Source organism: Schistocerca serialis, chromosome 7 (genome assembly GCF_023864345.2).
Source record: "Schistocerca serialis cubense isolate TAMUIC-IGC-003099 chromosome 7, iqSchSeri2.2, whole genome shotgun sequence".
Lineage (NCBI taxonomy): Eukaryota > Metazoa > Arthropoda > Insecta > Orthoptera > Acrididae > Schistocerca > Schistocerca serialis.
In genome coordinates this window covers 591808379-591824174 of record NC_064644.1, presented here as the reverse complement: position 1 = coordinate 591824174, position 15796 = coordinate 591808379, and the positions used below count along the sequence as shown (strand labels likewise).

The window sequence follows — 15796 nt, the reverse complement described above, 5'->3', positions numbered from 1 at the left end:
TATGCAGAATACCAGCAAACTGAAAACCCTGAAACTGGTAAAAGAATACTAGAGCAGCTAAATGAAGCAATAATGGATAGACCTGACGTCTAGTTTAAATTTCACTCATTCAAGCAAAAAGGCATAGGGATGATTAAGAAAACTTGTCACTGCAAACAACGTCTGCAATCAGCAACCGAAGATAACGCCATCAGAACTGTCACTACACATAATATCAATAGCTGAGGAGGTCCCTGTAGACACAACCATGAAAGAAAAAGTAAAGAACAAACTGAATGATTAGGCACCTACATGATGAAACCACACTATCAGACCCCTTTTCTGAAAGAGATATATATGATGCCATCAAAACACTGAAAATGAGAAAAGCCGCAGGACTGGACGGCATATTCCCTGAATTTATAATACACATAGGGGAACATGGAAGAACTTGACTGAAGAAGTTCTACAATGATGAACTGTTGAGGGACCCTTCCGGTCTTCAGTGTAAGATCGCACACACATTAGCAATCCTCAAATCTGGAAATTCAGTACATGACCCCTCAAGTTACCGGCCAATTGCACTGCTGAGCGTGTGCTTCAAACTACTGGAGCGATTCATCCATAACAGAGTATAAGGAATAGTAAACAACAAAACCCCAACATATCAGGCTGGGTTCAGAAGCAAGAGGAGCTGCTGTGAGCACGTCCTAGCATTGACATCCTACATTGAGGCTGGATTCAAAAATAAACTAAGGACACTAGTGCCCTTTGTCAGCAACATATGACAGTGTGGACTCCTGTTGAAGTTAAAAAAGTATGTCCCAAGTAAGAAACTGACGACACTTGTGGGAAATATGTTAAACTATCGTTATTTCAAGGTTAGCGTTGGACAAAAACAGAGCAAGTCATTTTCCTTGAATAATGGGCTCCCGCAAGGGTCCATCCCTGCATCCCTACTTTTCAGTCTGCACACCGGTGACTTGCCAAACACTGCTAGTGAAAAGTACTGCTATGCCGACGACCTTGCCATAGCCATACAAACCAGCACACTCGAGGAAGGAGGAACTATGTTATCTAGAGACTTAGAAACTCTCAATACATACTACAAAGCACGGAGACTCCAGCGAAATGCAGCAAAGACAAAAGTCTGCTCATTCCACCTAAACAACAGAATTGCAAACCAGCAGCTGAACGTGAGCTTCCGCCGACAAAAGGTTAAACATAATTTGCAGCTTAAATACCTTGGTTGCTCATTCCACCTAAACAACAGAATTGCAAACCAGCAGCTGAACGTGAGCTTCCGCCGACAAAAGGTTAGACATAATTTGCAGCTTAAATACCTTGGTGCCGCACTAGATCGGTCTCTGACGTATAATAAACACTTGGAAAAAACAAGCCAAAAACTAAAGACCCGAAACAACATCGCAAAGAAACTAGCTGGTACAACATGGGGTGCCGACGCATCGAGTCTACGTACTACGGTACTTACGCTGGTGTGCCCAGTTGCCGAATACTGTGCTCCAATGTGGCAACATGGTGCCCACGCGAGCAAGCTGGACGTACAGCTGAACAAGCGAATGAGGATTATTACCAGCACATTAAAATCCACCCCGATCCCCTGGCTGCACACCGTCAGCAACGTCCCACCCCCAGAATTACGACCTTAAGAAGCAACCAACCGAGAATGGAGGAAACTACACCACCTCGACTACCCACAAGACCTCCCAATTGGCTGGCTCTGAGCACTATGGGACTTAACAGCTGAGGTCATCAGTCTCCTAGAACTTAGAACTACTTAAACCTAACTAACCTATCACACACATCCACGCCCGAGGCAGGATTCGAACCTCCGACCGTAGCGGTCGCGCGGTTCCAGACTGACGCGCCTAGAAACGCTCGGCCACTCCGGCCGGCCCGGCAGACCTCCCAATTCATATAGTCTTAAACAACCCTCCCTCAGACCGCTTAAAATCTCGCAATCCACTGTGGCATGATGGAAGGAACGATGAGAAGTTCGACATTAAAGAGGAGTGGTGTAAGAGGTGGAATGCTGCAACGACAGCAAGCACATCAAGGTGATCAAGGCCCAACTTCCAGCCTACCAGGATTTCATCTGCAGAGAAGTGACTGGATAAGACTGAACAGGATTAGAACTGGCCACGCAAGATGCACAAGTGAGGACTCCGAGATTCTCCAGCCTGTGATTGTGGGACCCAAGAACAAATTGTTCAACATATTGTTAGAGAATGTCCTCAGAGGAAGTACCCTGGACCATACAGTGACTTCATTAATGCTACTCCCTATGCTGTTAGTTGGATTCAATCATTAGATATTGAACTATGATTAAATGTATCTGTTTGTTTTTTAACTTGCAACTATATAAGTTAAAGTAGTCAGTAACATTAAGTTAGTAATTTTCACAATTTAAAAATGTGTATAAAATTTGTGCCAAAAGTAAAACTAAACTATATCTAAATATTTAACTAGATAGGCAAGTAAAATTAAACTTCATGTACCTGTCAATGTTTGCTGTTGTTGCCATACGATCAGTAAATAAATAACTATATAGTGACAGCGCAATGGCGCAATCTTATTCTGTCACAACTGTAAACATAAATAAGATTACGTCTGGTTTGAAACTATCGGCACTTAAGGAGTTTTTGTACGAATCCGCGACTGATATTGCCCTGTTACAAGAAGTTCTAATGTCGGATTTAGTCGTTCCCAGTTATGTCAGTTGCATTAATGTGCCTCACGAAACAAGTGTTGGAACAGCTGTTTTGGTGAGGGAAGGGATTCCAGTAAGTGAGGTGGAACGACTGGAATCCGGAAGGGAATAGGTCTAAATATTTATGATGTGACTATCATCAACCTGTATGCCCCTTCAGGAAGTTCTCACCGAGCTGACAGGGCACGTTTCTTCAAGGATGAACTGATATACTTGTTAAGTAAAAATCCAAGATAGTTATTACTTGTTAGTTATTAATTGTGTTTTAAATAGAAAAGATTCGTTACCTAACTTTAATTTCTCAAATGAACTAAAACAACTAGTTACTGGTTTAGAATTAAAGGATGTATGGGAAATCAAATACCCGTCCATTTTTGTGTTCACTTACGTCACGGCAACATCTCGTTTCAGGATTCATAGATTTTTATATTTCTAAAAATCTTGAAACTTCCGTGACAAACGTAGAAACCATTCCTACGTACTTTTCAGACCATTCAAGTGTCTTAGCTTGCATAAATCTAACAAGATAGCCAGTTCGCCAATTCAAGAATCAGTGGAATTTGAACATTTCCTTGTTAGTAAGTCATCATTTAGAAGACCTGATTAAAGAAATATCGGCAATATGCCTGCATGCTCCTAGTAGATATGCCACTGCTATCGAGTGGTGGGCTAAAATGGCGAAGCCAAAGTTGAGGAAGGTTCTTATTCAATACAGTGTCCAGAGCGCAATAGAAATTAAATGCACTATAGAATATTACTCTTCCGTTTTGAGAGATCTCAGCAGGTTCCTTCCGTCGGATAGCAGACCTCAAAAAAGTCAAAGTCAAGTTACTTAATATCAAGAGAAATCAAATGGAAGGGTTGAAAATAAAATCGAAGGCAAATTCGGTGTTAGAAGACGAAACCACTTCCTTGTATCATTTAGAGAAGCATACGAAAAACGGAAGAAAGACTTTTATTGATAAAATTCGAACAAAAAGCGGTACGATTCTCAGAATCCAGCAGGATATCATGGACGAATGGTTCAAATGGCTCTGAGCACTATGGGACTTAACATCTGTGGTCACCAGTCCCCTAGAACTTAGAACTACTTAAACCTAACTAACCTAAGGACATCACACACATCCATGCCCGAGGCAGGATTCGAACCTGCGACCGTAGCGGTCACGCGGTTCCAGACCGAAGCGCCTAGAACCGCACGGCCAAACCGGTTGGCATCATGGACGAGATTTATCGCTATTAATGCGAGCTATATTCCTTAGATCAACGTAGTGATGCATCCTTGGGAGAATTTATTGACATCCTAGCCCCACAGCTGACAGAAGATGACAACGAAAATTTTCTCGAGGTAGTCAGTGAAGAGGACGTGTATGAGACTCGAGATGTGCGCCTCACCACCAAAAAAATCCCCAGGATCGGATGGTCTGCCAGCAGAGTTTTACATCTGTAACTGGCAAATAGTGGGTGCGAAAATCACAGACATTGTAAATGAAGTTATTTAGGGTAAAATGATTCCGACTGAGTTTAAGGAGAATAAAATTGTTCTTGTGCTAAAAAATAATGGAAACAAAAATGTAAATAATTTTTGGTCCAGTTTCACTGCTGAATTCTGATTATAAATTAACAGCTAGAATAGTAAACAAGAGAATTTAATGCCTTACAGATAAAATTATTAGTAAACATCAGAACTACGCGCATGGCAGAACCATTTTTCATAATCTAGCAGAATTCAGGGATCTCATTGCAGTAGCTTCTGTAACAATCATAAAGTGTTCTTTATGTTTTTTAGGTTTTTATAAGCCTTCGATGTAGTAAATTATGAATATCTTCTACAGACGTTGAAGAATATAGGTTTAAACGATAGGGTCATACAATTGATAAAGAACATAGCAACTGGGATAAATGCAAAAATTGCGGTGAACTGTCAACAATCCAGGCCGATGCAAATACAACGAGGTGTTCCTCAAGGAAGTCCTCTGTCCATGTCGCTCTTCGCCATTTCACTTGAATCTTTCTTCCGACGTATCCATGCTAGATTAAAAGGCTTAACATTATCAAGAAATAAAACATTTATAAGAGCCTATGCTGATGATATAGGGATCATTATAAGGAATAATGAAGAGGTAACTACGCTAGCAACAGTGATTGATACGTACTGTAGAGCATCTGGAGCCAATGCAAACGAAAAAAGTAAGATGTTAAATCTTAGAGGTTTTGATAATATCAACGTCGAGTGGGCAAAATTAGTCCGACAACATAAAACACTTGGGATCACCCTGACAGCATACCCCATGAAAATGACGGCTTTAAATTGGAAAGTGCAAGGAGCCATTATAGAGAATTTAACTCGATATATGAACCAAGTTCAAGGAACAAAGTATATCAACTTATGCATCCTTGCTGAAACTTATTATACGGCCCAGCTGTTTCCAATACCGAGTATGATAGCGAGGAGAATAACGTCCAGAATCACAAACTTTTTGAGGAAAAGTAAAGCGTTCAGAGCAAGTGCTAAAGTAGCCACTTTAAAATGGTGGACTAGGATTAACTGATATAACGGATAAAGCCTCTGCGCTTTTTATCAAAAGGCAAGTTAATTTAATAAGAGAATCGTGAGAAAGCGTAACCAGACAACTTTTCGAGATCATTAAACCTCGAAGCCTGCTTTCCCCCATTGATGCGCAGAATATCAACACTCGTTTACCGTATGTGAGGGTTTTCTATATTGAGTTCAGTTATGTAAGTGCCGATTGCAGCGGTCACATGAATAGTTGGAAGTGGGTCCGAGAGCGAAAAGCTCTGAGAGTACATCACAGTCATTGATACACAGGCCTGAAGCACGCTGTTTCCCAGAGGCAAAAAATAACGCTGTGTACTGGTTGCTGGGAAATTTTGTTAATTACATCATTAACAAACTAGGATCCGACAGCAACATAGAGTTCAAGGTACACATGCTGTGTGAGTACCACAACAGTAGAAGGTATTCGAGTCACAAGAATAAGTTCGGTAATACGTTAAAAATTATATTTGAACGTATGGGCATTGGTTAATATAAAAAAAGAAGACTTTGTTGACAGTGACGTACTGTAGTTACCTTAACGATGTTATTTACATTTTACGCTAAATTTTTAGTGTGTGATTTTTCTACTCCAGAAAGCAGTTTTTGAAATTTTATAAGCTAATGTACAGAACTTATGTGACAGTCATATTGTGTGTCTAATAGTGTCAAAACATAAATCATTAAAGCTGTATTATTGGTTTATAGTACAAATATGAAAACTGACAGTTTTTATGGAAACGTCTTTATCGATTGGTTAAAACCATAAGATTGTATTTGATACAGTGTAATATTCAATGCCTGGCAAATTGCCAGTTCATTTTTACACTGTGATGTTCAAATGGTTCAAATGGCTCTGAGCACTATGGGACTTAACATCTGTGGTGGTCATCAGTCCCCTAGAACTTAGAACTACTTAAACCTAACTAAACTAAGGACATCACACACATCCATGCCCGAGGCAGGATTCGAACCTGCGACCGTAGCAGTCGCGCGGTTCCGGACTGCGCGCCTAGAACAGCTAGACCACCGCGGCCGGCCACTGTGATGTGTCAATCAGTTTTCCAGAGAAAGATCTATTATATAGGTATGATCACTACAGATAATTAACAATCCATTAACGTCCAGAAAGTGTAGTTGGAAGGCTAGTCCACTTTATAACATCTCTTTTCCACCATTCTAAAGTATTTAAGAGATTGCCTAATATGATTATTAAATTGTTTTTATGTGCCATGGGCATAAATCTTCCTTATTCTGTATAAGTTTTGATAACTTCCCTACAATTGTGTGAAATGCTCATAACTAATCTGACTGATCTGAGAAGGTTAAAGATCAGTTTCTTCCCTCAACCTGTCTCTCACGGAGACGATTTCCTTGTTTGCATTAATATATTAAAAATTATCCGACAAACTTGCTGGTAAATCCTATTACTGCTTCTGTAAAGATTGGAGCACATGTTATTCAAAAAGCAGTTTTTTATTTATTCACGTTAGAAGAAGTTTGAATGTCTTTAAAAAACTTTTCTTCATATTCAGATTAATTCTTTCTGGTAACTTAGTCAGTAACACAATCTTCCGTTGTATTTCTTTAACATCGGCGTAATTGCATTGATCAGACTGTTTTTGTTTAAATCATTTCATGTATAAGATGTGTGCATGGTTAGTAGATGTACTTAGTATGTATTTGGAATGTGTTATATTGTTCCTTCAATAAATGCTTTAAAAAAAGTAGCTAGAACACATGCTCGCGAAAGACAAAGGTCCCGAGTTCGAGTCTCAGTCCGGCAGGACTGCCAGGAAGTTTCATGAATGCAAGAGTACGTGGCCAACAGCTGAAGGCTCACAATGTGTGATGGTGTGTTAATGACATACAGTCTACAACAGTGTGCTACTGAGATACGATCTATACGAACATACAGAGTAATCAGTATTACAAAAGCAACGATAAAACACATGTAGAGAAAATACAGTACTTTATGAAGAAAGAACACAAGAAACACGTACAACCATAACAGCCAGTGCACACATTGAATCACCAGTCGGCCCTTGAATATGTTACGATAGAAGTGCAAGGCACGCGATCACCAGTTTATTACAAATTCGCAGTCATAATTCTGCCAAAGTGTGACTTAAGGTTCCTTCTATAATTACCGCAAGGAATAAAGATAGCTCGGCGGGGGCATTCCGAAAACTGCATGACTTATTGGGTGTTCGAGGAGTGCTGTGGTGTCTTCAATACGTGGTGAAACCACGTCCAGACGTCGGGAAGTTGGGCGGTCACAGCTCATGACGGATGTCGGACGTCATATGCTGGGCAGACTGGTAAAACAGGACAGTCGGTGAACTGTGCCGGAAATCAGACTTTAGTGTGTTTGAGCACACAGTGCACCGAACACTCATAACGATGTGCTCCGCGATCGACGACCCATGCATGTGCCAATGTTAACACCACGACATCGGCAAGTAAGACTGAAATGAGCACGTGACCATCAACACTGGACCTTTGCGCAGTGACAGAGCGAATTTACGGAAATTAGATGACATGTGTGCACAGATGTGGTACTAATTCCCTCCAGTGATCTACCAAGGCCTCACTGCTTCCATGCCACGACGCGGCGCCGTTGTTATCCGTGCCAAAAGAAGACATATCGGTTGTCAGGTAGGTGGTAGTAATGTTCTGGCAGATCAGTGTAAGGACAGATGAGATGCTAACGAAGCCTGCAGCCTGCAGTGTTGTGTCTCACCACGAACGGCATCTGTGGAATGCCCTCGATGCGTTACAGGCGTCAGTCGTGCTTAGGACAGTGTTCTGCGTAGTTGGGACTGCAATATGTCAAAGTTCACACCACTGGCAAGTTGTTGGGATTCGTATAGTGAGTGAATCCGTAAGTAAGATAGCCGGAATTGCTAGTCTTTTGAGAGGCACCGTATCGAAGATGTATACCGCATACAGGTAAAGAGTGAGAACTTCACTCGCTAAGTGACAACTCGGATGGAAATGTATCTTCACTGAACGCGACGGACGGTCATTGAAGAGAATAAATACTAAAAAGAATATTACGAAAGCTGCAAAAGTCACTGAAGAACTGAATGTCACTTACAAACTGTCAGCACCAAAACAGCACTAAGGGTCTCCGTAACTAGAGAACTGCGGGGAGAATTCCAAAACCGCTCATTAGCAATGAAAATGTCGGTAACAGGATATCGTGGTGCCGAAGCCGTAATACCTGGACTAGGCAGCAATGGGAAAAAGTCATTTAGTCCGATTAGTCAAATTTCGCACTGTGTCCAACTTCTGACCAACGTTACGTCCCAAAAATGAAACATTGCGGGGTTTGACAATTATTTAGGCAGCCATTATCGTGATAATTTGTGGTCCCCACTGTTACTCTACAAGGTCGTATAACCACCAAGGAGTGGGTGACCATTTTGGCTTATCAAGTCCATGCCGTGGTACAATATTTGTTTCCCAGTGGTGATGTGTTCCGAACGCCAAGGCCCTTGTTCACACAGCTTGCACCGACCCTGGTTTTTTGGGCACCAGGATGAATTGTCGAGTCTCCCCTGGGCACCACAGTCATCAGATCTCATTACTACTGAGCCTTACGTGTTTACTTTAGAGAGAAGTGTGGTTGGTATCTTCCTTCATCATCGTTACTTAAACTTGTTGCTGTTTTTCGGGATGAATGGTGGAAGATACCTTTGATAACCATTCAGCTTCTGCATTTAACCATTCCGGGACGGTGGGAAGCTATTTTGAATGGCAACAGTTTTTCTACACCACAATGGACACTGTGTTTCGTGTTTTGTGTTTCCACGTTTTTGACCACCCCATGTCGAAGCAGAGTATAAGACAAAGTGTCTGAAACGCTGGTTCTTCTATCATCTTGTGGAGACTGAAGCAATCGGAGTGATTGTTTGTGGCTTGCAGCGCCCGACTAAAACGACTAGATAAGTGCTCGAATTACGGTGCTTAAAACGGCATCTTTAACCGCCAGCACGGTATCTTCTAACAGGTAGCAAGTTAGGGATTGTCATATACAAATCTCCAACATCAGCGACAGCAGTCTTTCTGTTTTGTTTCGCTGATTCATCATGATCTCTCTCTCGGGTAGGACGCTATCTCAGAGCAGCTCCATCGTTGCTGCCGTTTTCTTCTTTTATCGGATGGACTCGAGATGGTCGTCTTTCGTTTTCTGGACGTCAAACAAGAAGGATGCATTATATACATATTGTGATACGTTCTGAATTTTAATTTTAATTTTACCTCTGCAGAAATAAATTCTTAATAATATAAATACCGCCTTCCTCATTGTTTGTTTGTATTAAGCAAACCCTGTATATTTTGTTGTTTCCCGGAGCAAAGCAAATATTATTTGGCTACGTCGTCTCTGAGTGAAAAGAAATATTATAATGTGAAAGATAAGACAGGAAGGTGCAAGCTGGAAAATTTTCTCTGACAGTATTTGTCCAGCGTTGGGAAGAGACTTGGTGGCGTACAGTTCCTGAGCGGCAGTCTCTGCGCAAATGCACCGGGTTAAATTCAAAATATCTGCAAGGTGATTCATTAGGTGAAGTCATGCGACACTGTTGATGGCGACTCGCCCATCGGGTGTGGACGTTACGCTCGGCGGCCCTCTTGTCCTTTTCGAGAGGAATAGGTAGGTTCGAGCCCTCACGGAGGTTTACCAACAGTCGTTGTTCCCGCAAACCATACTCAACTGGAACAGGAAGAGGGGAAAGCAGCCTCCGCCAAGAACCGTAAGGTGGCTAGCAGATGTACACAGATGTGAGTGTAGGTGGGGAGCAGGCTATGTACCGGCATCGGGTTTCAGCCTGTCCCACATCTCTTCATCATCACACAGCACAAACATAGCGTTGCATTATACACACACCGAATACACTGAACTACAATCTACAGAAACGCATACGACACAATTCTCTGTATGGTGACAAAAGTGGCAACTGACTTTAATTAACGAAGAGTGTGAAGCAATCCACATAAGTACGAAAATCAATCCGCTAAATTTCGGCTACAGGATAATACACACAAATTTAAAGGCTGTAAATTTAACTAAGTACCGGTACTTAGCTATTACAATTACGAATAATTCAAATTCAAATACTCATACAGATAACGTTGTGGGGAAAGCAAATCAAAGACTGCGATTTTTGGGCAGAACAGTTAGAAAATGCATCAGGTCTACTAAAGAGTTTGCTTATACTACGTTCGTCCACCCTGTTCTGGACTATTGCTGTGCGATGTGAGATGCGCGTCAGATAGGACTGACGGAGGAAATCGAAAAAGTTCGAAGAAGGTAGCTCGTCTCGTATTATCGCGAATAGGGGGGAGATAAACACGGATATGATACGAGAAATGGGGTGGCAGTCATTAAAACAAACGCGTTTTTCGTTGTGGTAGGATCTTCTCATGAAACTCCAACCACCAACATCCTCCTCAGGGTGTGAAAATATTTTGTTGGTGCCCACCTATGCAGGGAGAAATGGTCATCTTGATAAAATAAGATAAATCAGAGCTCGCACGGAAACATTTAAGTGTTCCTAATTCCCGTGCGCTGTTCGAGAGAGAAAAGGTAGAGAAAGAGCTTGAAGGTGGTTCGATGAACCGTCCGCCACAGCATTCAATTGCGAACTGCAGAGTAACCGAGTGTATTTAGATGTAGTTGCATCCACAAGGTAAGGGGCCGTCGTCCGCGGAGAAAGAATACCCTTTTTAACACGAGCCTAAGTCAACCCAGTGGGATATTCCAGCTAATAATGCTACACAACATTTACATCAGAATATGTAAAGTTTTATGCACGTGTACTAAAGGGATAGCAACTTTTAACAATTCATATGATGAGAGGTACAAAACTGTCTGTTTAGCATAAGATAAAGTACGTAGTTTTATATTGTTAGTGACGTGTCAGTGCTGTTGCAGGTGGATGTCTACCGCTTGTCCATAGCGTGGGCCAGGATCCTCCCAACTGGGGACATAAACAACATCAACCAGGAGGGCATCGACTACTACAACAACGTCATCGATGGACTGTTGGCAAATGACATCGAGCCCGTGGTAAGAATCAGGCTTTATTGTCTATAGTATATGAGTATTGTGAACATGTGTCGCATGCTCTCGGTGCCATTGTCAACTGTGATACCTCTTGACATTCGGAAATTAACAACATTTGTCCACTCGAAAAATTCAGAATTCAGAGAGGAGAAAGTAAGACTGATATTTAACGTTCAGGTGAACATTAAGACAGATCACAATAGCAAATTCAAGAAAATGTGGAAAGAAATCGGCGAACACCTTACAAGAATTTATCGTATTTCGTCTTAACAGATTTACGGAAATCATGGGGAACTTAAATCTGGAGCTCTGGACGGAGAATTGAGCCTCCGCCCTCTGGAATACGAATCGAGAATATCACTGCTGACCGCGTCTCTCTGTGAGAGTAGAAAAGTAAGCGTGCTACTGCGCTCTTGCTTAGATTAGGAGAAGGACCGACGATAGAAACGTTCCCACCCTGAATTAGTCACAAACTATTTTCGTACTTTGCTTCTGAAGACAGTAAATTCAATAGAGATAACAAATACCGGCTTTCAAGTAAATATTCTCGACCAGCTTTTATTCAAAGCGATGCAAATTTCTATGTTATTCTGAGTACTAAAATAACCGCCGTTAAGGAGAGAACGGAGACTGTGGTGTTTACGTTGGGCAGAAACATCGCCCTACTGTTACAGTGGAAGTTGCCATCTCTGCACCGCCGCTGACATTCAGTGTGAGTGAGTGTGTGTGTGTTCCAGATAACCATGTTCCACTGGGACCTCCCACAGAAGCTGCAGGACATCGGCGGATGGCCCAATCCCAGGCTGGCTGACTACTTCGTCGAGTACGCAAGAGTGCTCTACGAAAACTACGGAGACAGGGTGAGTAGATCGCCAGCGATACTCTGCGCCCGTCCTGTGCCATGGCTATCGAGACCGGAGAATTTTGAAGTAGTGCTCACCCAAAGGAGCAACAAAGAGATATGTATTTCGTGTAGTGCGTAATTTGGATGCCGTGAGGTTGTGCCGTACGCGGAGAGCCCAGTCCACTGTTGGCACAGTTACCAGTTTGTAGTTGCCCACTGTCGGCCACTCCTGTGTGAGTGTTGGGACTACTAGGAGCATTGTTTATTCATCGATATGGTTATGCAGTATAATGTGTGCCAACAAACTGATTTCACACAAATCTACCAATTCATTCAACAGGCCTGTAATTACCCATAGGTCGCTGCACGCACACAAGCACACACACAAAAAAATGGTTCAAATGGCTCTGAACACTATGGGACTTAACATCTGAGCTCATCAGTCCCCTAGAATTTGGAACTACTTAAACCTAACTAACCTAAAGACATCACACACATCCATGCCTGAGGCAGGATTCGAACCTGCGACCGTGGCGGTCGCGCGCTTTCGGACTGAAGCCCTAGAACCGCGCGCGCGGCTCCCCCCCCCCCCCCCCCCCCACCACCCACTACCCCACACACACACTTTCTAGTGCCATCATGAAAATGACGATTCTTCTCCTTTTTACGTTACGACCTTCATGTTTTTTTCTTTGCCTCTCTGGAAAATAGACGAGTACACTTCCGTTCACAATAAACGAAGTATTGAAATCAGCAACATTAGTGGCACCCCTCACCTATCCTGTGCATGAAAATTTGCAGTACGATGGATCACACTGTGAAAGTACCCTGACGGAAAAAACTGCGACCCCTAAAAAATGATTAATGTAGAGTAGTGAAATTTCGGAATACATGTGTCTAGGTAAAACATTTAAGTGATTAACACTGCAAAATCTCCAGTTAACCCATTAATCCCAGACTTAATTTTTTCCTTCGGTTTTGATTCAGATCCACTACCCACATGGATTAATAATCACATTATGAATGTTAATATATGATGACGGCCTTAAATTTATAATTTTATTAACGTATGATATATCATACAGTGGGCAGTAAGGGGTAGAATTCCTTATACAATTTTACCACAAGTACTATGTTGAATTTTTTGTTATTATCATTTATTAGGCGAATAAATGAAGAAAAAGTACAAAAATAATTTCCAGGAATTGTAATGTTCATTTTATTTATGTTATAAGGTTCCATTATTTTTTAAAACATCAAGTATAAATGGCAAATTCATATAACGGAATCAACAAAATAACTGTACTGCATTACGTTAATAAACTAAGACATTATAATAATAAAGGACAAATGACAAATTTGATGAGATATCCATTAGATGTAGCTAAACACCACCATTTGAAACCATAGCGAATTGGCGTGTCTATTATCAGCCGTTTCACAAAGTGGTGGCCATAATAAGGCTCCATGGCCTCATCCAAGGAGAAGTTTGACGCTAGAGGTTCCGTGGTGTCTTGAAATTTCTTATTTAGATGTGAAATTAATGGTCGAACCTTATAAACTTTATCTTCTTTTTCAATGCTGTCATTATCATTGACATGGAAGATGCTATGAATTTTGCCAAAGTGTTTCTGGAGATAGAATCCGAAACAAGGACATTGTTGGTGTCAGGTGTGATCTCCCAGTACATAGGTTTATGCATGATCTTACAATATCCAGATAACAGCAAAATAGCGATGTATTGGTAGATGTCATCATGACTTATTTGTATGTTGTGTCCCTCTTGAGCAGCATATTTTACTGTCTCTCTCGTCAGAATCTCAACCAAATCAGCATCAAAAACTTTACGATAAAGACCTATTGGAGTCAAGTTTGATGTGCCGAGATGTTCTATTATATCAGGTGTAGGATCACAGGATACATTACATCTTAAATGAATCGGTCCAACTGCGAGAAAATGACCCCTTACTGCCCACAGTATGATATTTCATACATAAAGCCAGAACCACAACGAAGCAGATAACGTACTATTTTCCAATTTGTTCTTATATACTGCATTTAAGTATTCAAATTACTAATCTGTAATAACATGAGCGAAATTATGAACCTGCACATCATAATTTTATAATTACTTACTTCCTGTTCATGACGAGAAGAAGCAGAGTCAACAGCACTAGAACAAATGCTTTCCACTAGGAAATAAACAATCCTGATCTCCGCTCCTATTGTCAGTTTCAACAATGGACTTTCATACTAACAATAAAACATAAAAGAAATATTTCAGTTGTTGACAAAGAGCTTCTGAAAACAAATATACCTGAGAAGAGCAACCGTATGATAAATCATACCATGGAATATAATGGGTTAATGTAAGCGAGATATTATGTTGTTGTTGTGGTCTTCAGTCCTGAGACTGGTTTGATGCAGCTCTCCATGCTACTCTATCCTGTGCAAGCTTCTTCATCTCCCAGTACCTACTGCAGCCATATCCTTCTGAATCTGTTTAGTGTATTCATCTCTTGGTCTCCCTCTACAATTTTTACCCTCCACGCTTCCCTCCAATACTAAATTGGTGATCCCTTTATGCCTCAGAACATGTCCTACCAACCGATCCCTTCTTCTAGTCAAGTTGTGCCACGAACTTCTCTTCTCCCCAATCCTATTCAATACCTCCTCATTAGTTATATGATCTACCTATCTAATCTTCAGCATTCTTCTGTAGCACCACATTTCGAAAGCTTCTATTCTCTTCTTGTCCAGACTAGTCATCGTCCATGTTTCACTTCCATACATGGCTACGCGTTATACAAATACTTTCAGAAACGACTTCCTGACACTTAAATCTATACTCGATGTTAACAAATTTGTCTTCTTCAGAAACACTTTCCTTGCCATTGCCAGTCTACATTTTATATCCTCTCTACTTCAACCATCAGCAGTTATTCGGCTCCCCAAATAGAAAACCTCCTTTACTACTTTAAGTGTCTCATTTCCTAATTTAATTCCCTCAGCATCACCTGACTTAATTCGACTACATTCCATTATCCTCGTTTTGCTTTTGTTGATGTTCATCTTATATCCTCCTTTCAAGACACTATCTATTCCGTTCAACTTCTCTTCCAAGTCCTTTGCTATCTCTGACAGAATTACACTGTCATCGGCGAACCTCAAAGTTTTTATTTCTTCTCCATGGAGTTTAATACTTACTCCAAATTTTTCTTTTGTTTCCTTTAGTACTTGCTCAATATACAGATTGAATAACATCAGGGAGAGGCTACAACCCTGTCTCACTCCTTTCCCAACCACTGCTTCCCTTTCATGTCCCTCGACTCTTATAACTGCCACCTGGTTTCTGTACAAATTGTAAATAGCCTTTCACTCCCTGTATTTTACCCCCGCCACCCTCAGAATTTGAAAGAGAGTATTCCAGTCAACATTGTCAAAAGCTTTCTCTAAGTCTACCAATGCTAGAAATGTAGGTTTGCCTTTTCTTAATCTAGCTTCTAAGATATTGCGTCACGTGTTCCAACACTTCTACGGAATCCAAACTGATCTTCCCCGAAGTCGGCTTCTACTAGTTTTTCCATTCGTCTGTAAAGAATTCTCGTTAGT

At 41.2% G+C, this 15796-nt stretch overlaps 1 protein-coding gene across 1 annotated transcript in view; it reads left to right on the top strand.

Moving 5' to 3' along the window:
• Positions 1 to 15796, top strand: part of LOC126413268 (myrosinase 1-like) — a 116944-nt gene that overhangs the window by 34269 nt on the left and 66879 nt on the right. The window contains exons 3-4 of the mRNA XM_050083170.1: positions 11209 to 11343; positions 12078 to 12200. Of these exons, the coding sequence (XP_049939127.1) occupies positions 11209 to 11343; positions 12078 to 12200 (258 nt within the window). The remainder of the gene's footprint in view (positions 1 to 11208; positions 11344 to 12077; positions 12201 to 15796) is intronic.